Raw genomic sequence first — 26,882 nt, 5'->3', positions numbered from 1 at the left:
AGTCTAAAAGTCTCCGACTCCGGTCAGCATAACTCTTCTAGTAGTCATATGCCTCTGACACTCTCCGTTTGATAGTACGGATCAACTCTGCCTCATGCTGAGTTCTACAAGGTCCCAACAACTGTCCTCCCCAACCTCATCCCAGAGGGTGGGTGTCCGACCAGGACTACCATACAACGCTTCAAACGGTGTCATCCGGATAGCCGAATGCAAACCGTTGTTGTAGGCGAACTCTACCAATGACAAGTGGTCCTCTCAACTGCCTCCAAAATCCAATACACAAAACCTTAGCTGAACCGAAGGTCTCTATCCGAAATAATACTCAATGGGACACCATGTTATCTGATGATCTCCCGGCAATACAGATCTGCCAATCGATCCAGGGAATCCATCTTCCGGATCGCTAAGAAGTGCGCGGATTTGGTTAATCGATCAACGATTACCCAAATCGCGTCATGACCTTGTCGTGTTCTAGGCAGACTCATCACAAAGTCCATGGTAATATGTTCCCATTTCCAGTCAAGAATAGGAATCCGCTGAAGAAATCCAGCAGGTCTCTGGTGCTCAGCCTTCACCTGCTGACATACAAGACATCTAGCTACAAATTCTGCGATATTTTTCTTCATACCGTTCCACCAGTAGGAACGCCTCAAATCTCGATACATGCGGGTCCCGCCTAGGTGGATCGCAAATCGAGAGCGATGAGTTTCCTGAAGCAGCTCCTGTATGACCGAATGAGACTGAGGTACGCATAATCTGTCTCGGAAGTATATAATACCCTCCTCATCTCGTGTGAACTCGGTCTGCTGCCCGGAAGCTATCTGACTGCAAATAAACTATAAATACTGATCAGTAGCCTAGGGCTCTTGTATCCTCGTCCTGATTAACGACTGAGCAACCATGGTAACCAGAGTACCCTGCTCTGTCTGTCCTTACCCCTCAAGGCCCAAATCGGAGGAACCTTAAATCAAGTCTGTGACCACAACTCGGTGGCAAGCTAAAGTCCCTCCGGACTTCCTGCTAAGCGCTTCGGCAACCACATTAGCTCTCCCCGGGTGATAGCTAATTGTACAATCATAATCCTTCAAGAACTCCATCCATCTCCTCTGTCGGAGATTAAGTTCCTTCTAAGTAAATAGATATTTGAGACTCTTATGGTCAGTGAGAATCTCAAATGTAACGCCATATAAATAATGTCGCCAAATCTTCATGGCAAAAATAATGGCGACTTGCTCCAGATCATATACAGGGTAGTTCTTCTCATGCTCCTTCAACCGACGAGAAGCATAGGAGACTATCATATCGTGCTGCACCAGAACAACGCTCAAACCCTGAATAGATGCGTCGGTGTAGAGGACATATCCGTCCTCTCCAGAAGATAAAACCAAAATCGGAGCCGACACTAATCTCCGCTTCAGCTCCTAGAAGCTGGTCTTGCCATCCTTAGTCCAAGTGAACTTCACGCCTTTCCTGGTCAAGCGTGTAAGTAGCATAGCAATCCGTGAGAAACCCTCAACGTATCTCCGAAAATATCGAGCCAAACAAAGGAAGTTGCGAGCCTCTTCTATAGACTCCGTCTACTCCCAACGGTAACAACCTCGATCTCCTGTGGAACCACGGTATACTCCTACTGGTGACCGTGTGTCTCAAACATCTCACAGAAGACAACCAAAAATACGCACTACTGATCTTCACATCTAGACGTTTCCATCGAAACATCTCTAGAACTATGCAAAGATGATGTGCGTGACTCACCGTGGATCCGAAATAGATCACAACATCATCAACAAAGACAATGGAAATCGATCCAAATATCCTGGAAATACCAAAATCATCAAGTCTCTGGAAACATCTAAGGCTTCCCAAACCCTAATGGTAAAATCATGACCCATAATGTCCGTATCACAGACATTTCTAACCATAAGATCCCTGACGATAAGTCTGAAATATAATCACCAACAATACAAATCACCAAAGAATAGATCCACCAGTGTGAGAGCAACGCTCCATCACAAGAAATACCACATATGTGGGAGCAAGGCTCTACCACAAACAATCCGTAATATGTGGGAGCAACGCTCCACCACAACAATCCAAAATATGTAAGAGCAATGCTCTATCACAAACCAACAATAATATGTGGGAGCTCCGCTCCACCACAAACGATCCTTAAGTGTCCAAGGCACCTAACTATCCAACTAGAGGCTGCACGAGATCACTCAACCACATATCACTGTGGGCAGCCAAAGGTATAACAATCCAGCAATCAAATCAAACTCATCGTCAAATCTATCAACATCGTAGTGAGTCACCCACTGATAAGAATATGGGTTAACAGAGTAATCCAACAAATGACATAATGCAGACACTCTATATCCTGCATTCAACATAAGTAGAATCATGCTACTACCAACAATACACCTAGCACACTTGCTCACACAACATATGTATGATCGACATAATCCTCCCATTTGTACACACCATACATACTCACAACACAGGTATAAATCAGTGTGATACCTCCAACAATACCTACCGAACCCGTGTGCATATATCAACATAGGTATAATCGACAATACACCTCAAACAACCTCACATGCATAGATACACCTATGTCAAGAGTATAATCAATGTAATACTTCCAACCAAGCCTAATAGACACAAGTGCATCCACAAATCAAATATAATCAATAAAATACCTCGAATATTACACCGAACACATCTGCACATATCCGAACTCATATTAAATCGATAAGATACCTTCAAATAAACAATCAGACACGTATGCCTAACCCCTAGGGTATAATCTACTAGACACGCACAATAATCATAACTGGACAAGTATACACCACATAGATATACCTAATCAACATATTTAATCCAATTAACCTGACATTCCCTATTTTACCTTCTATGTTATCCAAATCCGACACAATACTCAACCATTTTCATCCAGCCTTGACATTGATGAAAAAAAAAATTGGTTACATTTAACACTTCAATCAAATTTATATCCTTAATATCTGAAACCATTACTAATCATTCATATGGAGTTATATGATCAAAAAAAAATTTTTTGCCAGGATTCACAAACCAATCCAATCATAATCAACCGGATATCATGTTCCATACATGTATCCACTCAGCAGACCCAGAAAATTTTTTAACTATGACAACCAAAGGTAGCACAACAAAAATCCTACCAGTTCATTGATCCATAATCCATACAGAACTATCCGAAGGGATCCATCTTTATAGACACCAGAGCAAGTAACAACTTGACCCCCAAATAAATTGTCAAATAACTAAATCAGTTCATGGGTCAATTCAACACTAATTACATCAACTCAAACTAGAAAATGACAGCCCACATAATATCATATGTATAAATGTATACGACCCAAATGAAGAAATTAGAATTCAAGATCATCTAGACACTCTCATTTTTATCCTCAAAAATATCAGATGAATAAATCTCTACTCCCCATGAGAGCAAGTTAGCATTCAAAACATCAAATCATTATTTATCCACATAGTCCAATATCAGAGGAAGCAAATATCAATTTTATCATCCTGTTAACTAACCACAACTAACCAGATTTATTAAAATCTCATAGGCACACTCAACCGTAAACTCTCTAGCACCCGATTTATAATCTAATCACCAACTATAATCATCAAACCTGTGAATATCATACATGACACTCACTATGTCACCATCAACGACAATCCAAATAATAGATCATCAAAACAAATATCTAGTAATAGATCATCAGACAACCACATAACATTTACTCTCATAAATCATTAGAAATCAACATATCACAATATCTGATCTCACAATATCCCTCAACTTCCAATCATTCTCTACAATGAACAAACATGATAACTCCCCAATGACCAATTTTCATTGTATCGGGTACCCTAATATCCAAAAGATATGAGTATAAAAACTCTACTGGCTAAATCCACAGGAATATGTAGGTATCATCCATTAGCCCGCTAACAATAGCAGAGGCTGGTATGTGCCTCCATCTCCTACTAGTAGTAACAGAAGCTAAAACTACTGATGGTATGATATGAAAAATCACCAGAGACTATAATCCTTGATCTCTATTAAGGTCAACCATGCTCAATGGCTAACCCATCACATGTAATATGTGTTACAACAACCAGACAGGTACTAAATAAAGAATGTTAATACATGTCATAAACTATAAAATTAAACATCATAACTATATGCTGTTTGGAGATGTTCCATCGCTGTCCAGTCCCCAACTTCTGACCTCAAAATTTCGAAAATAAAAATCATCGGAAATCCATATAAATCCGAAACGAAAATCCATAACATATACATAATGGAAAATCCATGCAATCAAAAATAACTACCCAGTTTGACTCGCAAACTTGGGTTAACCCAAAAATCCAGAATACCAAAAGCAGGTAACATAACCCGCTCTGATACCAATAAATTGGTATCAGTTAAATCTCAAAAATTCGTAACACGAAAAATAACAAGTATCGCCAAACTTGGCGCTTTGATACCAAATAAATTGGTATCAAGTTATCCCAAATATCCAAAATACGAAAACAAAGATCGTAAAACTTAAGCTCTGATACCACTAAATTGTCACGCCCCGGAGGAGTCTCTGTCCGAAGAAATTTCGACAGCATCTCCCATGTACGGCGGACAATCTGAAACTTTCTACATCTCCATATACCTCAGCCACATGCGGCTAGAATAATAATAGAAATAAAAATACAACACACAGACATTCCACGTAATTTAATAACCAATGATAAGAAGACTCAAAATCCACCCTACTCAACTACACTCATAAAACACAAATCCGACGATAAGATCAATTTACCTCTTCTGCCGTCTAGGCAGGCATGTAGAAAAAAAAAGCAAAACCAAACCAAATCCATCGACATCACAAAATCCATACCATATCCATACCATCAAACAAAACAAATTTAGCGTAGTCTATGTAAGAAAACCAAAAGACCAATAATATCCTCGAGGTCTGCAGGGACTAGCAACTGGAACTCTCTCCTGACAGCATCAACCTGAAAAACAACAACAATGGAGGCGGGGTGAGTCCAACACTCAGCAGGTACAAATGATATACAAAGTAGGGAAATAACACCTAGCACTAATCATGCGTACAGTCTCCTGATCAAAGAAAGATAAAAATGTAACTGAAGTAAACAGGAGAGAAACTGTACTAACCAAGACCTGGGTATAAGGACAAACAGTCCGAGTGGTATAGAAATCCTGTATGCATGTCACACATAGGTATCCAAACAATATGCAGCATATAAATGCAGCAAGCACAAACACAAGCAATAAATGCATCATGCATATGATGCCAATGATGCGTCCTGGTCACCCCTGACGCCAGTCGATCATCTCACACACAATAGTGAGGCCGAGTGGGTAGGGCTGTGACAACCGTGCACTCTGTCGTCACTACTCCTGATGAGTGACCGAGTGGACGGGATGCTGTCGGAGTACACCTATCCTCCTACCCCAAATCATAAATGGGGGAGCGCAATGCTCTCAACTCTCGGTACACGATGACGGGGAGGAATCTCTGCCGGCTACCCATGAGCGGACCAACGGAGCTAAACAAAGTCCCTGCTGCAACACACACTGCCTGAATCGACCACTAACCCATGAGTGGTGGTGTGTGCAGATCCATGTAACTGGCGATGTGCTCAACAATAATGGAGCGGACTATCGTACAGCATGCAATCATGCAAATGGTGCATGGCACTAACCACAAAATATCCTGAGCTAAACCATGTATATATATAGAAAGTGCACCATAAGTCAATGTATCAAAACAACGGTACACAAATCAGATAAGGTATACAATCTAGGTCCTGAACATGGTGAAGTATGGTATATCACTACCCCTACAAGCATATATAAACAGATAAAGTATACATGAGATGCAAACCAAGCAATCAATCAAGCATGTAACAAGTTTTGGGTAGTGATTAACCGAAACAGAATGAGGAACATAATTAATGCAATTTGTTAAATTCACTACTATGTATATCAAACGACATAAAGTCAAAAGTACCCGCCTCCAATAGAAAGGATCGTATCCGCAATAGATCCCTCGCCGAGACATCGTCTCGGATCAAAGTCCTGCAACCACATATCGCATGGTACAACTAGGTCAAATATGAACTAGTGAACTAAATCTATCATGAACCAAAAAGCTAACTTAACCCTAATCTGATTAGGGATCCATTCTCGTTAGTTCAATTAAATTTAACTCAATACATGAACCCTTATCATCCTACAAACTCACCTCAATCTCTACACGTAACCCTTCATGAATCACTGCTGGAAAGGATAGCCGATACCAGATGGAGCTGCCGTCATCCAACAAAAATTCTCCAAACCAGCGCTGTACCTAGACTCATACTCTAGATCAATCCAGCTTTAGTCAATCCTTTAAACCAATTGAAGTTTAATTCGACACCTTACCATAGATCTGTGTCAGCAGTGCAAGGTCCCATGGTGGTCCTAGATCGGCTACATCTGGCGGTGAAGCAGTAATTAACACTGATCAAAGCTAGGGCATGGATCTTTTTACCCCTGGTTGCAGCCCAACTTGTGTAGGGATGGCACCTCGAATCGGAAAGACTAGTACTCATCGACACTGTGCAGGGGTGCGGCAGCAACTCATGAAGAGGAAGAAGCTCGACAGTAAAGAACTGGGGCATCACTTGGAGGGCTTCGACAGATCTAGGGCAGATGAACTTGGTTGGCTGCCGGCGCTCGGAAGAGGAGAAGAAGGGCTGGCGCTAGGGCTCCTGTGACCAACAGTGTCTCGGAAGGGTGAGGGAGTGGTGGTCGGCCGACTAAGGCAGGAAAAGAAGGGCAGTGGCGTCGCGTCGGCCAGAGGAGAGGAAGAGGGCGTCGGCGGGGCGTTAGGGCACGGCGACGGCGACGGCGCCGGATTCCTGTGGCCAGTGATCGGCGCGCGGCTTGGCATGGATGAGGAGGAGAGGAAGGAACTGCCTGTTGGACCCCATGGTAGTTTTGATGTGATCAACCAAGTTAGTTAGGTCCTGTTGTGTTTGATCCCTGTGTCTGAGTGTGCAGGAGCTTAGGAGCACAGGAAGTCGAGCGGAAAACGCAGCTAGCGAGAAGGACGGCACGGGAAGGGAGCCGACGGGCTCGGTGCGTCTGAAGGACGAGAGAGCTGCGGAAGAGTACTCCGGTGGGCGTGAAGAGCGTGCGCGGCGTTCGAGGGACGTTAAGCCGGGACGGAAGGCTGCTCGAGGAGAAGGCCGGATATTGGGTTCGGGTGAGCCCTATTTCGGTTAGCCACAATCACCCAAAAGATCGGAGCATCGGAAGTCGCAACAAGCTGGAAACAAAGTCAAAAGAGCTGAGCTGCCAGCTTGGAGGCGCCTCCAACCTGACTGGAGGCGCCTTCAGCCAGGCTGGAGGCGCCTTCAGCGTGATTGGAGGCGCCTTCAACAGGTCAAAATGACCGTTTTCGTTCGGATAGAGTTCTATCCGCTGACCGAGCTGTGGAGGCGCCTTGAACCTTGTTGGAGGTGCCTTGGACCCTCGGGATAGAATTTCCAGAGGCTATTTAAAGGCCCCTGGAGCTAGGATTTGAACAACAACTCAAGCAATCAATCTGTTAGCAATTCCTAAGCAACTAGTGAGCTTCAAAAGTGTAAAAGGCTTCTCCGCCTTCAGAGAAGGAGATTTTTCTTACTACGCTTTTCTACTGTCCTACATTAACAACCTCCTTGGTTGTAACTAGGTTAAATATCTGAGTCTTTTCTATTCGTATTTCTTTTTCTGTTTCATTAATTTAGTTGCTGATTTAAATTCTGAGTTGAAATCCGAGGAGGGTATAGTTTGTTTTTGTTTTCAGCAATTCACCCCCCTCTTGCCGGTCTCCGCTACACCAACAAGTGGTATCAGAGCCTGATCGCCTCAGAAGGACTAACCGCCAACTGAAGCACTACGATCAAGACGATGGCCGGAGCGAACATCCATCCCCCAAAGTTCGACGGAGACTTCGCCACTTGGAAGCGCAAAATGGAGGTATTTTTTAAAATGGATTTTGATATTCTTATTACAATGAAATATGGTTTTGCAGCGCCGAAAGACAAAGAAGAAAACACATGGAGCAAGAAGGAGCAAGCCGATTTCGTCGCCAACGGAAAGGCAGAGTTCCACCTGCTCAGTGTGCTGCCGCCACAGGAGGTAAATCGGATCGGAAGCTACGACTCAGTGAAAGATCTCTGGGAAAAATTCCTGGAGCTACACGAAGGTACTTCCGAAGCGAAGCTAGCGAAGCGCGACATCCTCCGGAACCAGTTAACGAACCTCCGGATGAACCAAGGCGAGAAGGTAGCGCAACTCCAGGCGAGAATCAAGGAGCTGATAACGCAACTAACGAACCTTGGAGAAGAGGTAACCAACCGGGATTCTATCTGATACGCGCTCAATGCCTTCCCGAGAACTCCAGAGTGGGCCTCCTTAGTAGATGCGTACTACATCTCTAAGGACCTCGAGGTAAGTACGTTAGAACAATTATTTTCAACTTTTGAACTTCACGAATCTCGAGTTTCAGAACCCAACGGAGCAGAGAAGACAAGTCAGAACATTGCCTTAAAGGCAAAGATGAACAGTTCTGACTCTGAAGCCTCAGTCAACGAATCCGAAGCGGCACTACTGGTAAGACGCTTCAATAAGTTTTTTAGTACTAATAAATTTAAATCGCAGAGGCATCATCGAAAAAAGAGGACGGTTCGCTGCTACAACTGCAACGAAGAGGGACACATCAAAGATGACTGCCCAAAGCTAAAGAGAAAGGAGAAAGAAAGGGCAAAGCCAAAATACAAGAAACCAGAACCCTCCAAGCACAAGAATCTGAAGGCTACTTGGTCAGATTCGTCAACCTTTGAGTCGGACATCGAAGAATTCTCAGGGTTAGCGCTATTGGCGAACCATCAACCGGAAGAAGAATCAAGCTCAGAGATGAGCATCGATGAAGGGGGAGGAACATCAGAAGAAGAAAGCAGCAGTGAAGGGGGAGCGTCACCAGACCAGGTAAGTAAGGTACGCAATCTAACCCCAACTCAATCTTTCAAATTTATCAAGTCTCTTTCTAAAGAGTTAGATCAATTAGAAAAAGAGAATACTGAACTAAAGTTGAACCTAGCAAGAGCATGCCTGTTAGAAATGTATGATCATCTAAAATCAGAAAATGAAAATTTAAAATTAGAAATTGAAAATTTGAAAAATTGAAAAATGATGCATGCTTAAAAAATTTTCCAAAGTCAAAAATTAGAATTTATGGTAAATTAAATTGGTATATAAGGAAGCATCAAGGTCAACTTAGAAAAATACCAAGAAACTATGTACCCCCTAGATTTTTGAATAATCCTGTAGGAAGGAACCTCTATTGGGTTCCAAAATCTGTGCTTAATTAATTTTTCAAAAATTAAAAGCTTAAAGTGAGAAAATTAAACATTGAAATTCTCTATGGAAGCTTTGTCTAAGGAAGTGGTTGTTGCTCCAATAACCAAGAAGGCCTAGTGCCTCGCCACGACCTGGAAGTTAAAATATTGAAAGAAAATGTTTAATTAACTTTCTGAAAAAGCATTAAACAAGAATTAAATAATGCTTTGAAAGTTTATCAAATATTTGTTAAATTAAACAAAAATTCCTTAGAATTTTTTTTTTAAAAAAAAATTCTAACTTAATTTTTTTTTTTTAGAAATTTTCTTCTGGAAAATTCTAAAAACTCATTCACTTGACTTAGAAATTTTTTTTGGAACATTTACTTAAGATTTTTTTTCACTTAGAAATTTTTTTTGGAAAATTTATTTTAACTTAGCATTTTTAACTTAAAAAATTTTCAAAAACTTCAATCTTACTTGAAAATTCTTAAGACCCCATTTTTGCTGTAATCAAAGGGGGAGAGAAAAGTACAAGTTCAGGGGGAGTTAGATAAATTTAAAATTTCTTTTATTATAAATGTTTAGGGGGAGTTAGAAAATTTTAAAATTTCCTTTATTATTTTCATAAAAAGTGTTGCAATTTTACTAATTGCAAAAATTATGTTTAACTTGTTAGTTTAGTAATTTTTCTTTAAAATTACTTTTTATGTCTATTTAAACCCTAACTTGAACTTGGGTTGATGCACATAAAAAAGGGAGAGATTGTTGGACCCCATGGTAGTTTTGATGTGATCAACCAAGTTAGTTAGGTCCTGTTATGTTTGATCCCTGTGTTTGAGTGTGCAGGAGCTTAGGAGCACAGGAAGTCGAGCGGAAGACGCAGCTAGCGAGAAGGACGGCGCGGAAAGGGAGCCGACGGGCTCGATGCGTCCGAAGGACGAGAGAGCTGCGGAAGAGTACTCCGGTGGGCGTGAAGAGCGTGCGCGGCGTTCGAGGGACGTTAAGCCGGGACGGAAGGCTGCTCGAGGAGAAGGCCGGAAATTGGGTTCGGGTGAGCCCTATTTCGGTTGGCCACAATCAAAGTCAAAAGAGCTGAGCTGCCAGCTTGGAGGCGCCTCCAACCTGACTGGAGGCGCCTTCAGCTTGAAGGCGCCTTCAGCCAAGCTGGAGGCGCCTTCAGCCTGATTGGAGGCGCCTTTAACAGGTCAAAATGACCGTTTTCGTTCGGATAGAGTTTTATCCGCTGACCGAGCTGTGGAGGCACCTTGAACCTTGTTGGAGGCGCCTTGGACCCTCGGGATAGAATTTCCAGAGGCTATTTAAAGGTCCCTGGAGCTAGGAATTGAACAACAACTCAAGCAATCAATCTGTTAGCAATTCCTAAGAAACTAGTGAGCTTCAAAAGTGTAAAAGGCTTCTCCGCCTTCAGAGAAGGAGATTTTTCTTACTACGCTTTTCTACTGTCCTGGATTAACAACCTCCTTGGTTGTAACCAGGTTAAATCTCTGAGTCTTTTCTATTCGTATTTCTTTTTATGTTTCATTAATTTAGTTGCTGATTTAAATTCTGAGTTGAAATCCGAGGAGGGTATAGTTTGTTTTTGTTTTCAGCAATTCACCCTCCTCTTGTCGGTCTCCGCTGCACCAACACTACCTCGGAGCAGTTTTGGCACATCACAGATTCGCGGGGGAAGAAGGAAAGCTCGCGAATTGATTAGGGAATTCGGGGGAAAAGAAACGGGAAAAAAGAATAAAAGAAAAGAAAATAAAAAAGGAAAAGAAATACAACTTTTCCTCGCTTAAATAGGTAGCCTAAACAGGCTTTCCCGGATCCTGTTTTTCATCCCCGTAAACTCGTCCCTACAAGCTCTAAAAAAATTTCGAAAAATTTCTAAAAATTTCGAAAAATTCCCTTATCATTATTCACCATTTTTCGGTATTTTACAAGAAGACAGACGCCGAAAGAGAAAAAGACAAGGAAACACAGAAGCCGGAAGACGCGAAAGCAAAAGATCGACGAAGGGAGCTTATTGAAAATGGGCCGCCGGTGAAATAATGAAGGAAACAAAAATCGCTGGAGGAGCAGTAGGGGAATGTCGCCGGAGCACGAAAAAGACAGCACCAAAGAGCACAAAGGCGAAATGCGCAAAGGCGGCGACACGCACGTGCTTATAAGCCTGGGGGTCGACCAATCAGAGTCGTCCGATCTAGGTCGCAGAAACCCAGGCAAAGATCGGACCGTTGAATTCAAACTATCAAACGTCACATCAATACCCTGTCACATCAGGCGTGCGGCGGCAGCAGGCGTGACACGTGGCGCATCGTCACGGGTTGTCATTTAATAAAGGTGTGGGAGTGTGCTCAGCCTTAATGCGCGGAGATTTGCAGGATTTCCCAGAAATTTGGGTGGCGTAAGCTCTGCTCGCGCTCGCCCAAGACAGTCCAAGCAAAGATGTATAAGTATAAACCTCAGTGGTTCCGATCGGATTGAGGGAGCATACCTACGCTCAAACAACAAGCTTAAACAGGCCGATCGGCAGGGAACGGTCACATTCCGATCAGAAACCACATAGTATTGAAGGCCGATCGGGAGGAAATCTGTCACGCCCCAGAGGAGTCCCTGTCCGAAGAAATTTCGGCAGCATCTCCCCTGTACGGGTGACAATCTGAAGCATTTCTACATACAAAATATACATCAGCCACATTCGGCTGGAATATATACACAACCACGCAGTTTATATCATCAGCCCACTCGGCTGGAACAAAATAAACACAACCACGTAGTTTAATAAGCCTACACGGCTGAAAAGTAAACACACAGCAACGTAAACGCAGCGAAAAACACAAAACAATATGAACATAAGACCAACAACGACACTAACAAAAATACCTGCAACCACCAGACTAAACTCTAAAAATCCACAGTGACTTGTTCAAAAGCAAAATGTGCAAAATTAACATGTCACCCAAACAGTAACAAAATCCAAAAAGAAAACTATCCTCGTGTGTGACGTGGGACTGGCAGCCGGGAATCTCCAAGCATCCATGACTCATCTACCTGTTAGCTGGCGAAAGAAAACCAATTTACGAGTTGGTGAGTATTGGAACTCAGCGGGTAAAGAAAGAGATAGTGCATGAACATAACATATAAGTAGAGAGTGTCAACAGTATACAATCTCATAAGAAGAATAGCAGATACTACAATAGAACCAAAATAAATGCTCATACCTGAAACCATATCCTAGGCTAGGTATAGTATGTCAGAACTGGTACTAATCTGCTACAGTACCGTTCATAACTACAGAGGTAATAAGCAAGGCTTATACAAATTTCCAATGACTAAACATCTACAATGAGAATATATCTCAACATAAGTAAACATATCAGCATATGTGAACAACAGCAGTAAGTAAGCAATAACAGCATATATAAACAGCAGTAGTCAAAGCAAATATAATAACAGCGTATGTACGGATGGTCACTCCCGCTCACCTCTCTGCACCATGACCCTTGTATGGTCGAGAGGCCGGGTCAGTGACAGACTGTACACCACTCCAGCTACCACTCTCACGAGTGGCCGAGGGGGCAGTTGCATAGTAGCTAACTAGCTACATCTGCGACGGGGTCCTTGCTGCTTGTAACTCCAACTACCACTACCTATGAGTGGCCAAGTGTGGCACGACAGGACAAGCGGCATCAACTCCAGCTACCATTCTCTCGAGTGGTCGAGGATGCGGCCCTGGTCAACGACTCTCTCGACCGCAAGGGAGAATTGGTCGTTGACATGCATGCCATGATATGATGCGCCAAATGTAACAATCATCATACAAATATAAGCAGAAATTAGGTATGCTACATGAAGCCAGCATGCTCATTATAGTACATAATAAATCACAGTTAAAGCATACAAACATGGTATCTAGTATCTACTACTGATCATGGACAACAACAAGAGACTGTATAGATATGGAAACGAATTTCTCAAAGATCGCGTGGAAGTATCAAGTGCGGGAAAATAAGAGTGGAATCAAGGTAAAAAAATAATTTCTTATCCAAAATAGTTCATGCACCAAGGTCAAAGTACTAAAAGAAACCAAAGCAAGAAGTACCCGCCTAAAAAGGAAGATCGTATCAAACAACCTCCACGTCAAGTGGCTCATCTCAAATCCAAAATCCTGCGATCACATAGTATATAGATTTAGCTAATTACATATGAATTTAATAGCTAAATCAAATCCCAAACCTAATTCGTTAGGAATCATGTTTAATTCCACCTAATGATCCAGATCCAATAAGATGATAAGTCCATCCTTAATCCAACTCCTTCTAAATCCAAACATAATCCATAATCTATTAAACATAATGTAATCAATCCCTAGCACAACTTACCCAAATCAAATTGCTCCTCCATCGACTCCCGACCGTAAATATTCACTGTCAGAATAAGATAGTCGGAGCAAGGTGATGGTACAACCCTCCAAAATCAAACAATCCTTACCAAATCATAATCCACAATCTGTTAACCAAATTAATATATGAAAGATGGATTTAATTCAATAACCTTTCAATTCTAAACTCAACTCCCAATTATCACTTAGTTAATCCATTTAGTACTAAATTGAACTCAAATTTAATAAAAGATCAAATTAAACTAAGCTTAGTCATCCTACTAAACTAGTTGGATAAATTTGTTACCTCAATCTGGCGAGAATTGACTCTCTCGATGATGGCTCACGCGAACCGCAGTGGCACATAGGCTAGATGCAGAGGTTGGTGACCAAAGCTAGGAACAACTGCAGAGATTTACGAAATTATGACTACTTGCAAAGGCTATCCCCGATCGAAAATGAAAGACATGGCAGCTACTGCCTTCTGAACAGTGACAGCCCCTAGGACAGCCACAATCGTTGGTTGCTCGTGGTTGCTTTGGCACTGGTCGCGACCGTGACTTGCACCGGCGATGGTCAGTGCAGCAGAATCATCACCGACGTTGGTGGCTTCGGGAATTAGTGGTCGGCAGCCAACGAAGAAATCGAGGCGAAGGGAAATCCGACGTTAGGGTTCACACGAAGAAGGCTCGGGGTTGCTGATGGCTGGCTTGCATCGATTTGCTGCGTCGGGAAGGGCGGCGGCGCATAGGGGCGAGCGACCCTGTGAGATCGCAAGGGAAGAGGCGGAGGACCAGGGAAGAGGGGAAGATGGACGACAGTACCCTCCACCGTGGTTGATCCTCTATGCTCCGCCGGTGCAAAAGGTGGTTACGATGGCACCGAGTAGGGAGGCGCGAGGGAGAGGGGCAGCGGTGGATCGGTCGGAATCGAGAGGAGAAGGGGGAGTCGGCGGTGTCGTGGGTAAAGGCTTGGGGAAGATGGAGTTCGGCGGCAAGGGAGGGCTTAGAGCATCTCCAACCGGTGCCCTTTTACACCAAAACGCTTAGAGCATCTCCAACCGGTGCCCTTTTACACCATTTTGGTGTAAAAAGGGCACCATATCCTCTCCAATGGTGACCCCAAAAATTACACTAAAATGGTGCAAGTGAACAGTGCAGCACCATCTTGGTGCTGCACTGTTCACTTGCACCATTTTGGTGCAAGTAGAGATTTTTTTAATATAATATATCATAATAGGTAAGTTATATTTAAAATATTTTTAAATATTATAAATTAATATGATTTAATTTAATTGAATTTATTATATAAATTTTATATATTATAAATTTAATATATAAATTTCAATTAAATATATATTATAAATTTTAATATTTGTTATGTTGCTAAGATTATAAATATATTAAAATTTATAATATTGGTAATTTCATAACAAACACACAATTAAATATTTAAAATTTCAAAATACATAACATTCCATCTTTAAATATTAAATATTAGTATGCTTATTAAATTATTTCTAACAAAATTATAAAAATACTAATTTTAATTTTCTTGTAACTAAAAACATAATATCATAAAAATTAATAATAATTATTATCGTAATAAAAATATTTAACAAATTAATATGTATGTTGAATACTAAATTATAAGATGGAAAAATAGAATATTCTAAAGAATATTCCTTTTAGTGTAGGAAATGGTGTCTCATGGTTGGAGTTGGAAAAAATTTTGGTGCTCAAATGACACCAAATTGGTGTTGAAAGTGCACCAAAATAGAGTTTGTGGTTGGAGATGGTCTTAGGGCACGGGTAATAAACTTAGGGTAATTAATATAAACCTTAGGTTAATTAGAATAATCAACTCCCTAATAAATAGTATTCCAAACAGGCTTTTCTCAAGCCCAGTAATGCATCCCAATTAAATACGTCGTACGAGCTCTGATTAATTTCAGAAAAAATTCTAAAAATTCCTAAAAATTCTAATAAGATTATTTGGCAAATAACCTTATTATTTAAATATTATTTGGGTACCGTATTTTATAAAATTTGCTCAGACAATTGTCTAGTCAATCGGACTTACAGTCTCCTTCGACTAGACTTGAAGGGGAGGCTTGTGATGCGATGATAATGAAGGACCCCACCCCGCTGCCACGGTGGAGGTCAAGGAGGTCAAAGTCAATGCGGTCAACGCATAGAGGGTATTGGTCGGGCGGGCGAAGTATGCCCCGACCGGGGAGAAGGCTCTGACCTGTCGTCGTCTTGAGAGAGCATACCTACGATCAAACGACAAGCTTAAATAGGTCGATCAACAGGGAACAATCACATCTCGATCAGAAACCACATAGTGTCAAAGGCCGATCGGGAGGAAATCTGCTCAGACAATTGTCCAGTCAGTCGGAATTACAACCTCCTTCGACTAGACTTGAAGGGGAGGCTTGTGATGTGGTGATGATGAAGGGCCCCACCCCGCTGCCACATTGGAGGTCAAAGTCAATGCGGTCAACGCGTAGAGGGCATCATCAGTCGGACAAAGTATGCCTCGACCGAGGAGAAAGCTTCGACCCTCCGTCGCCTTCGACACAGGGAGCAATCAAACAATCGACGCTCAAGGGAGACAAGGTGCAGAAGCCAAGCCGAGCGACTACCCCGCTTGGCCAGACAGCAGAGTTTGATGAGCAGAGTTCGACTTTGACCGAGCGGCTACCCCACTCAACTTGGCAACAAGATTTGGTCGAGCGACTACCCCGCTCGGCCTGGCAACGGGTCTCGACAGTGGCAGAATGGAATTTCAGCCGAGTAGACACGCATGGGAGTAGCATGGTTCTGGCCGACCGGACGGTGCACTAGAGAGGCGAGATCTAGGTCGAGCGGTCATCCCGCTCGGCTAAGCAGTACAGTACGTTGATATCCATCGACATCCTTTTGGGAGTTGGTGCGCGCCGACACCGGGCATGGAACAGTCAGAAGATCGTACAGCGGAAGCTTCCACTGTCACTTCAGAGATATGCTCGGTCCGTTAAGGTACTGTGTCGGGGACACTTTACCGACAAGTCTTTTCAAGGGAAGCTTTGATAAGCGTGCCCACCTTGGAAAGCGTGCACGCGCGCTACCAGAGCTCTATATAAAGGGGGGTCCAAGTATCGGTAGATGTACGCGATACATGCGACACTCACTGTTTGTGCTACAGTAGTCTTCTTATTGCTCCGCTTTCCACTTTATCGTCAGTGATTGACTTGAGCGTCGGAGGGCTAACGCCGGGAACCCCTTCCCTGGCTCGACACTAACGTTGTAGGTCCGCACGGAGTCCACAGAAGGTCAGCGTGAGCGTCATATCCCCAACTTTCCATCTTTTCGAATTTCGAATAGGATCAATAATAATAATAATAATAATAATAATTATTATTATTATTATTATTATTATTATTATTATTATTATTTAACTCATAAAAATTTTCTCAACTATAAAGGTAAGTTGAAAAGTGCTTAGGGCAACTCCAAGGTAAGTTTTAAGTGAAATTTATTAAATTAAAAATTTTCAATAAAAAATTTTAAACTGTCGTAGAGGTGAAATTTAAAGTTTATATTTCTTGTATTGAAAACTAAAATTTATTTTTTTTTCCTTAAAAGATGGAACTTGAAATTAACGATAAAATAGTATTATATTTTGATTTGTGATTTGTAACGTAGATAGTTGTATGATTTGTATTATAGGTTAAAAAAATTATAGGGAATTTTTTTTCCGTATAAAGAGGATAAAATCTGACAATTGTTCTTAATTTTTTTTTTACTATTATGGAAACGTGTCACTGTTGTTCAAATCCATCTTAATTTTTTTCCCCTTTTATTTCCATTTTAATCTAGTTGCGCTTAAATAAAATGGAAGCCTTCAACCTCAAGTTGATAATTCACAAGCCGCACGACGTAGATCGTCGTGTCATCGATTTCTCTCGTGGCCCAATATATGATACTTCCCTTTCTTGTTCTCTCGATTTCCCTTTTCAATCCGATCCATGCTCTGTAGATATCTCTCCTCTTGTTTTAATATTCTTGCATCTAACTTTAACAATGCGGTGCTAGTTTGAAGTTTCCGATCGTTGGCAGGAAGTAATTTTTTCCTTCTTATTGTGAGAAATCTAGGGTTGATTGGTGGAATACATTGGGTATTTCATGGGTTTAAAGCAGCTCGACGATGTTTAGGGTTTCGATCGCCTGACAATAATCTGTTTTTTTTTCTTTTTTGAATAGTAAATGTTATCAAGCATGTTTCATGGCTTTAGATATCAGTAAATCCTTTTTACTAACATCAGGCGATTCTTTTATTCCTTAGATGGAGTAATGGGACTATTACCAAAACATTTCGTTTCCTGATCAAACTATCTCCGATTGCATCATATATTTTCTTATGTGCTTGTTGATTAGAAGAGTGAACTTAACTTGGCGGAGCCAGTCACGTCAACATTGCCAGCTGATCGGTCTTACTCTGGAAACTTCAATATAGTTCATAAGTTATTACAAGTGGTTAGTTTCCTTTCCTTTTTAGTATTAAAGGGTTGCAAACTTTATCTTTGTTCAAATTAAGTCTAACAGTAGATAGTGAGTTATATGAATTGGACCTATATTTCCTGATTTTATAGATTAACCAACAAAACTGAGATAGTCGAGCTAAAGTGTTTTATTTTCTTGTCTTTGGATGGTTTCATTTTATTTTCTATTGTATACCCACCTTTTTATTTCATTGTTGTTTCTGGAAGAAAATAAATAAAAATGCTATGAATTTTATTGGGAAAGAGTTAAAAGTGTGCCTGTTCTTGAACAAACACCATCCTTTTGGCACTCCTTGGATGAGTTCTTAAAATAGAGATAGTGTTTTGTTTTGTTTTTTTGATAAATTTTATTTCAATATAATTTTTGGTCAAATCAAAATTCTTCAATCAGTTGACTTGAGTAGACATAGCCAAGTTAATTAGAAATTTGGATTAGATCAACTATTTGGTTGATTCAAACAAGGAAAACTCTAGAACATGTTGTAGTTTAGGTGTTCTTTCCTGCTCTCATTCATTAATGTTTTTTTTGTACTATTAATAAAATTTTATTCAGGTGCATGATATATTTTTCACTTCATTATGGTTAGTTAGTATCTATCATTTGATTCTTGATAGATTTGTTGTTTGATGTGTTGAATCAGGTTAAAATTTATATATCAGTGCTAATAGAAGCACCAAGTTCCTTCCAATGGGTGCTCCTAAGCAAAAATGGACTCAGGATGAAGAAGCGGCCCTCAAGGCTGGAGTTAATAAGCATGGGGCTGGCAAATGGCGCACAATATTGAAAGATCCAGAATTTAACAGTGTGTTGCGAAATCGGTCTAATGTGGACCTCAAGGTTTATTATTATTTTTTATGTGAAATACATGTCTAATTTGTACTGGTACTGTAATATTTTGAAATTTCTCAATAACGGTAAATAAATCCCAATGTTTCCCAAATGTTTTTCTGTTCCACAAAATGAGCAGGACAAATGGCGAAACATGAGTGTGACTGCACATGGACTGGGATCACGCGAAAAAGCCAGGATTGCCTTGAAAAACAGTCGACAAACCATCAAGCATGATACTACATCAATGGATGTAGTAGCTAAGGATGTTGCAAATGAAGTTGTTTACGTGGAGCCTCTTGCGACGTCTAGTGAGCCTCCTCAAATTTCCAGTCAGAAAAGGTCTATCAGCAGGTTGGTTTGGTTATTAATCTAAGATTCATGTTCAATACTAATAAATTCTTGCAAGATATATGATTGGATTTTGTTCTCGTTTGTGAAAAATGATATAAGTAGATATAAGTTGGATCAGTCTTGTAACAGATTGAAGTAGTAAATTTTCAATAAATTTTGATGAGTGGTGATCAAGAAAAATGCATTATTTCTTATAAACTGTTTGCCCTTCAGCAGGATAGTAGCAATATTGATATTTGGTTGTTGTAGTATGTCAAAATGCATGAAAAAATGTGTTATTTTACAGCAACATTGTTTGGTTATTAGTGAAGTAGTGTTGTAATTTTTTTATCAATTTTATTTGGTCTGGCTTAGACTAGTTGTTGTTTCAACTATAAGGTTTATTTCCAAAAAACTAAACATTATATGCAAAGTGCAAATTATATTACTTGGATAAGTGTCTATTTGCCTCCATTTTTTTTTTTAAATTTTAGATGCTTGATTGAATTTTTCTCCTAATATGCAGGCTAGACAATCTCATAATGGAAGCTATAATCAATTTGAAGGAGGCCACTGGATCAAACAAGACAACTATTTCTTCATACATTGAGGTTTTTGACATTCCTTTATTTAAAAGAAGATCCACCTAGTCCATATGATAAAGATGGTTGCATTTATTATTTTTTTTATTTGCATGCCATAGTTGTATTTCTTCAATGGTTTATGTATCTTTTCCCTAGACATCTTATAAGTTATCATCTCAATTATGTTTATTATGATATTGACTTTTTCCTAGACCTGTCACAATCCAAGTCACAATCTATTTGTTTGTGCTTATTGGATATTTTCTCATGTTCATGAGTTAATCAGGCTTATGCAATTTCTCCCGTTTTTGTCTAACTTCCACATAAGCTTATTAGGTTCTTAAATTTTGAATTAAGAAATGTCTTCTGTTAATCTTTCCTTATCAAGTTCTAGCCTTTTCCGGTGATCTTTATATTCTCGGATTTTTCTTGATCAGTTTGAAGTGTAGGAGTAGGGATGAGAAAAATACCAAAAAATTCAGTATATCGCACGTACCGTACCCAAATATACCGAATTATATCAAATAAAGTTTCGGTACAGTATCGGTATACAATTTAATAATTTGGTATTCAGTATACCCGTATCGATATTAGAATTTGAGTGTAAATGATATAGAATTTATACCATATCGAAAATCGATATACTAAATTTTTGGTATACCAAAATTTCAGTACCGTATCGATATGCGATATTCGGTATGAGGTTTCAGTACTGGTATATCGTACCGAACCAATTCTATGTAGGAGTTAGTTTTATCATTTCATATAAAATTTTGATTTATTTTTCTTCTTTAATTTTCTAATTGTGAAATTTGTCTTATCTCATATTCATATTAAAACATATGCTATGTATACTCTCTTTTGATGATCTAGGCTTTTTTTTAAGCTTTTTAAAATGTTTTTTGAATATTTTCTATTTATCTAAATTCTAACTGTTTTTGCTCATGAAAAAAAACTGTGAATGAATTTTACATTTCTATTGCTAGAATTGTTGGATTGGTTGCATCATCTTTTTTGGGATTTAAACTGATTAGGAAGTTGGCTCCTAGTTGAGGCTAACCCCAAGCTAGTGATCTCAATATATCACTAACTTAAACTTATCTCACTCAAAGATGATATTGCTAGGAATAATGAACAAGGTAGAGAGTTTGAGATGATCTAATTTTACAATCTTTAACTGCAATAGCTAGGATTTAGCTACAATTCCTTTCAAATATATGGAAATGTGAGGTTGCACTATAACTCTATAAAATCTAATTATTTCCAACTGTCAAGCATTATATAATCATCATTAAAAAATTCCAAAGAGCTTGATAACTTTTGATCAATTTGTGATATATATATATATATATGTTTTTCTTTTGCATCTTAATTATGGCCTTATGTAGATCTCAACATGGGAATATAATAGTTTTAGGTGACCTTTTATGCAACTTGCCATTGTTGTCTTCTTGCTTCTTGTATGGTTATCAGCCGACTACCTTTGTTCAATGGCTGATATTATTGATTTATCTTGTTCATCTAGGATCAATACTGGCCTCCAACTGATTTTAAAGAGTTGCTATCAGAAAAGTTGAAGACTTTGACTGCATCCGGGAGATTGATCAAGGTAGTGATTTATTTATTTTATGTCATGCAACAATATTATCTTTTTAAGGATTGCCAAACTTTTAGGTATCAGTTATAAGTTGTGATCCTCTAGTTCTGAATCTAAAGAAAGCTACAAATGTCCAATTGATAGAAGCTTAGCTTGTCTGCAGTCTTTATACAAATCAGATCCAGCTGTAGGATTTTGCTATCTCCAGATTTATTTGGCTTGCTTAATGGGTTTAAAAAGTCATGGTTTTGTGAATAGGCTTGTAACACAAGTGCTAAAGAGGAGCTTGATAAAGCAGTACTTTCTAGTTTTAAAATTTTGACAATGCTTTATGTTAGAGTTGATAGCTGAGTCCCTGATTGTTTATTTAGATTTTCGGTAGTATATTGAAGTCCCACATACTAGTGTAATTTTTCTATTTTCTGAGCAATAAATTTTCTCAGATTCTCCATTTAAGGGGGATGACATTGGTGTGATTGTTGACTCTCATCCCGTCTCTACTTCCCTCCTTTTTTCCCCTTCCCATCTTCTGCCTATACCTTACATGCTCCTCCATGCTTTTGTTTCTTGTCCCCCCTAAATACATCTTATTATAGTCGAAGGTTTATTCTACAAGGAGATTTTTGTTCGATGACATCATAAATGTATGAATCCTCTTGCTATCTACCCAGGTGAGAATGACTCTTTTGTCACTCCCAATGCAACACTAAAGATTTTCACCAAGAATGATTTGCCAACCATATTGTTGTTGCTAAGCAGCCTCATCATCTTTGTTAGGGTCGTGGTATCCACTTCAAGAAGAGATGACTAGTCCAAGGATCCACACACGACATGCTCATCCACTATGAAAACACTCCTTTACGGTAAAGTTACCGTAAAGGTGGAGAAACCTTATACAAACTTTCAATACAAGAAGAAAGAAGAGGGAAGCAAATACAAGTAAAATCTTACACGATTTACAACATGAAGCTGAAACCCTAGCTTCTTCTTCTCCTGGTGTAACGACTCTTGACCTTGGAAGTGAAGCAACACTTTGCGCCAAGTGCCCGGTCCTCCATGGCCCACTTGGACTTCCACCAGATGTCCGGTCACCCTTGATCCATCTGGATTTTTTCGTGCCAAGTATCCGGTCAATCCTTTGACCTACTTGGACTTCCCAACACCAGATGTTCGATCAACCTTAACCCACCTGAATATCCACGTGCTTGACTTCACTCATCAAGTCTTTCGATCTGCCTAGTTTGACTCACTAGGACTTTTCATCTGCCTGGCTTCACTCACTAGGATTTTCACCTAGCTTCACTCACTAGGGGTTTCACCTGGTTTCACTCACCAGGATTTTCCCATTGCCTGGCTTCACTCACCGGGACTTTCACCTGCCTAGCTTCACGCACTAGGTCTTTCACCTGGCTTCACTCACCAGGATTTTCCCACTGCCTGGCTTCATTTATCGGGACTTTCACCTGCCTAGTTTCACTCACTAGGTCTTTCACCTGCCTTCATTCACCAGGATTTTCCCTTGCCTAACCTCCAGTTAGGACTTTCCCAGTCAAGTATCCGGTCAACCTTGACCTACTTGATTCTTCTTCACATCAAATTGGTCATCCCTTGACCAGATGAGAATTGTATCAACAATCTCCCCAATCGGGCGATTGCATCTGCAATCTCCATGTATTGTCAAACATCGAAACCTAAACATTAAGACTCAAGCTTGAGCCAACTCAAGTTTAGTCAACTTGGTCAACCTGACCTAGGGGATATTGCACCAGCAATTTCTTCTAGATTTTTGACTCATAGTAGCTTTACTGCTCACTCTCTCATCTTATATGCTATGTTTACTTTAGAGTGTGGATGAGGAAAAGAAAGGAATCAACGATAGAAAGTTATCTTTGGAGGAAGAGAAAAAAAAGGGTAAAGAAATTTTTTCCTTTGCACACTTGTTTACCTTGATAGAGGAAGGTGAATACTTGTGATGTAATTTTGTAAATAAAAAAGGGTGCATGCGTCATTTTTTTGGTACATAGTTTAATTTTGTGAGTTAAAAAGGCTACATGCGTCATTTTTTTTTGTATATAGTGTAATTTTGTGAATGTAAAAGGGGTACATGTGTCATTTTTTTTCCCATCCGCTGCTTTCCGTCCGATTTTAAGGTGATCGATTTTGGCTCCAAAATTATCCGCTGATGGATTGCGTTACTTTTCTTTCGGAAAATGTTAATGAAGTAAACGACGGAAACTTTTCCACCGTGGAAACTTTTCCTTAATTTTGCTTTCCACACTCCCAAGTAAACAGAGCCATAGAGATTGAACTGAGCTTGAGATTTTATCAAGATCAATTGTTGTCCTTGTAATTTAGTTAAATCACTGATCCAATAAAAAGGAGTCTATTATTACTCATTTTTGAAATATTATAGGCAGATTGAAACTCTTTTAAGAATTCAAAAATAATAGATATAATATTATTATATTGAGACATTATATTCTTGATAAATTTGAATTAAAAACTAAAGAAATAATATCATAATTGAGTGGAAGACAAGTTCGTAAACAACTTTGTTCTTCAATCATTCATGAAACAAACATCAACAAGCTGAACACACTAGTGTTGTTTATTTAATATACTGTTTTATATCAAACAAATATAAACTAGCTCTTATTGAGTCGATTATCGATCTTGTTCTAGAACACTATCTTCATTTATAGACCTAATAAAATTGCTAAATATATTCTTTTCTCCAAACCTTCTCATCTCCTAGAGTTGATGTGGAACTTTAATTTCATTTTTTGTTTGCAATTTTTTACCTATTCTCTTGATTGGTTGTGCCTATAAAGGCACTCTAAAAAATAGTCACTTTCTCTTGTTTTGTATCTTTATCTTTATTTGAATAGGTGCCAAAGATTTACTCATGCATTGTTTTGGGTGTTGTGATGCAATATCAAACTTCAATTCACTCTCTCTCTCTCTCAATATTTTTCTTCCATTAGATCTCAAGAGTAGATTTTGGATCTCAATATATTTTTTTTCTATGCATCTGTTCATAGATTTGTCCATTTTTGGAAACTCCATAACCCTGAATTATTTTAGATTTGAGGGAGAACCAAGGAAGAATATCATATTGAAGACAGGTTGAGTTGTACAGTTTGACACCACACTATCAAGGTTTATTGGTTCATGTCATTTGACAAAATAAATGCACCTCACAATTTCCAATTTCCATTTTATCATTTGAAATGTAAACCTTTATGACAAATGTTGTCAATATACCTTTCATTCAGTATATCCCATTAGTTTTTTGTAATTTGGTCATTATCTTAAAGGTTTGTCTAACCAGCAGTGTGTTAACAGTTTGTTCCTACCCTCTAGGTGAAGCGCAAGTATAGAATAGCACCGACTTCTGCTTATTCAAAAGAGAAAACCTCCAAATTTCTTGTTGAAGGACAACAAGGGAAACCTAGACCTGAAATCAAACCCCTCTTGAAATCTCAGATAGATGCTGAATTAGCACGAATGCGAAATATGACAGCTCAGGAAGCTGCTGCTGCTGCTGCTCAAGCAGTTGCAGAGGCAGAAGCTGCTATGGCAGAAGCTGAAACAGCAGCAAGGGAGGCGGAAGCTGCTGAAACTGATGCAGAAGCAGCACAAGCCTTTGCAGAGGCAGCAATGTTGACCCTGAAGAAACGCAATGTTCCTAAGCATGTAAGGCTTAAGTCCGTCTCCTGTGAAACTGTCATCTTACCTCTACTTTTCCATCTTGCACAACTACTGTTCTTAGCATTTTGCTGCAATTCAGTTGTTTGTAGGAGAACCCTATTTTTCTTTCAGTTGTTATCTGTGCAATTCTCTATATGCTTTTACCTGGGAGGGAGGGAGTTTTCCCTGTCTTGTGCTAACATGGCACTAGGAGCTTTGTTAACTGTAATTTACAACAGAACACAATAAATCCAAAAGTTTTCATGTCGTCGTCATGGTCAAATCATGTTTGTCACAAATTATTTAGGTTGGCTATATGAAACTTATTTTCTGTTGAGATCTATGAAAGGCAATATCACTAGAAATATTTAGATTGCTTTTTTGTATTTTATTGACTAATATTCTGTGTAGCCTTTTCCTGCTTCTTGTACTTTTCATTTTAATGTAAAATATGTCGATCGTGTTTAAACAAGTTCATATCATTTCAATTTGTTTTCTATTGTCATGTATATTCGTGCAAATTGTACAATATCCCCGTTTTTATCTTGAAAATGTGCTCATGACACCTCATGCAAAAGATATAAGGGTTAGGGAACATCTATGGATTTAGGGTTGATATAAGTACTTTTCAGTGTTTTTTTTTTTCTCCTTTTTTGAAGGGATGTCTGCTTTATTGTTACAAGTTGTTGAGCTCTTTGACACTATCAGCCATTTACTTGATACCAATGTTCTCATTTTTTTTTTCTTCTCTTATGTGCAGATGTTTCATGTTTGAGAGACGAGTAATATAAGTTGTCGTTGCTTCTAACTTGGTGCTACATGTTTATTTGTAATCATACTTGTGGATACATATTATGGTTTTGTATATATCATACAAGCAATCCTTTTTATTGTTCCTAGAAAAACTTGTTTTTTCATGCCATTCATGGAAATTGGACTTCCCGTTCTGTACAATTTGGCCTATGAAATAAATTTCTTGTTGGCATGTTAAAGTTGTTTGGTTAATGGAACTCACTATCATATTGTTTACGGACAGAAACGTTGAACTTGCCGACTCTTATTCATGGACTTTAGATCATGGGGTTAAATTTGTTCTTTTTTACATATAGTTCAAGGAAAGAATGAGTAGATCTAAGAGCAATATTTTTCATTTTAAGATCTCAATACTCCATAAAAGTAATATGACGTTATGATTTATTAAGTTATTGATCTAGCAATCTGCGGAAGCTTTATCGTGCCAAATTCAGTAGATCTTTGATCAATAATCTTAGCCAACTCAGAGCATGATACACTAATATAATACGAATCCATTTGATATTTCTACAAAGTCACAGGTGATATTTCTCATTCATTGTAATCGAGGAAGCCTGATCATCAAAATAATCTGTGTTGCAAGTTAGAAACATGGAAGTCGTCATAACCAATTTAAAGAAATAACCGACTGCTGAAATCAGTCATCAAGT

General features: G+C 39.3%; 1 protein-coding gene across 1 annotated transcript; it reads left to right on the top strand.

Annotated features, from left to right (window-relative positions):
- The first annotated feature begins 17,644 nt into the window (after nucleotides 1-17,644).
- Nucleotides 17,645-26,411, top strand: LOC122055854 (single myb histone 6-like). Its single transcript, XM_042617516.1, has 7 exons — nucleotides 17,645-18,360; nucleotides 19,028-19,224; nucleotides 19,355-19,569; nucleotides 20,075-20,159; nucleotides 21,658-21,741; nucleotides 25,093-25,425; nucleotides 26,180-26,411. The coding sequence occupies exons 2-7, from the start codon at nucleotides 19,075-19,077 to the stop codon at nucleotides 26,192-26,194; spliced, it is 882 nt and encodes a 293-aa protein (XP_042473450.1). The 5' UTR covers nucleotides 17,645-18,360; nucleotides 19,028-19,074; the 3' UTR covers nucleotides 26,195-26,411.
- Nucleotides 26,412-26,882: the final 471 nt, after the last annotated feature.

Source organism: Zingiber officinale, chromosome 1B (assembly GCF_018446385.1).
Source record: "Zingiber officinale cultivar Zhangliang chromosome 1B, Zo_v1.1, whole genome shotgun sequence".
Lineage (NCBI taxonomy): Eukaryota > Viridiplantae > Streptophyta > Magnoliopsida > Zingiberales > Zingiberaceae > Zingiber > Zingiber officinale.
This window is presented reverse-complemented; position numbering and strand designations above follow the sequence as displayed.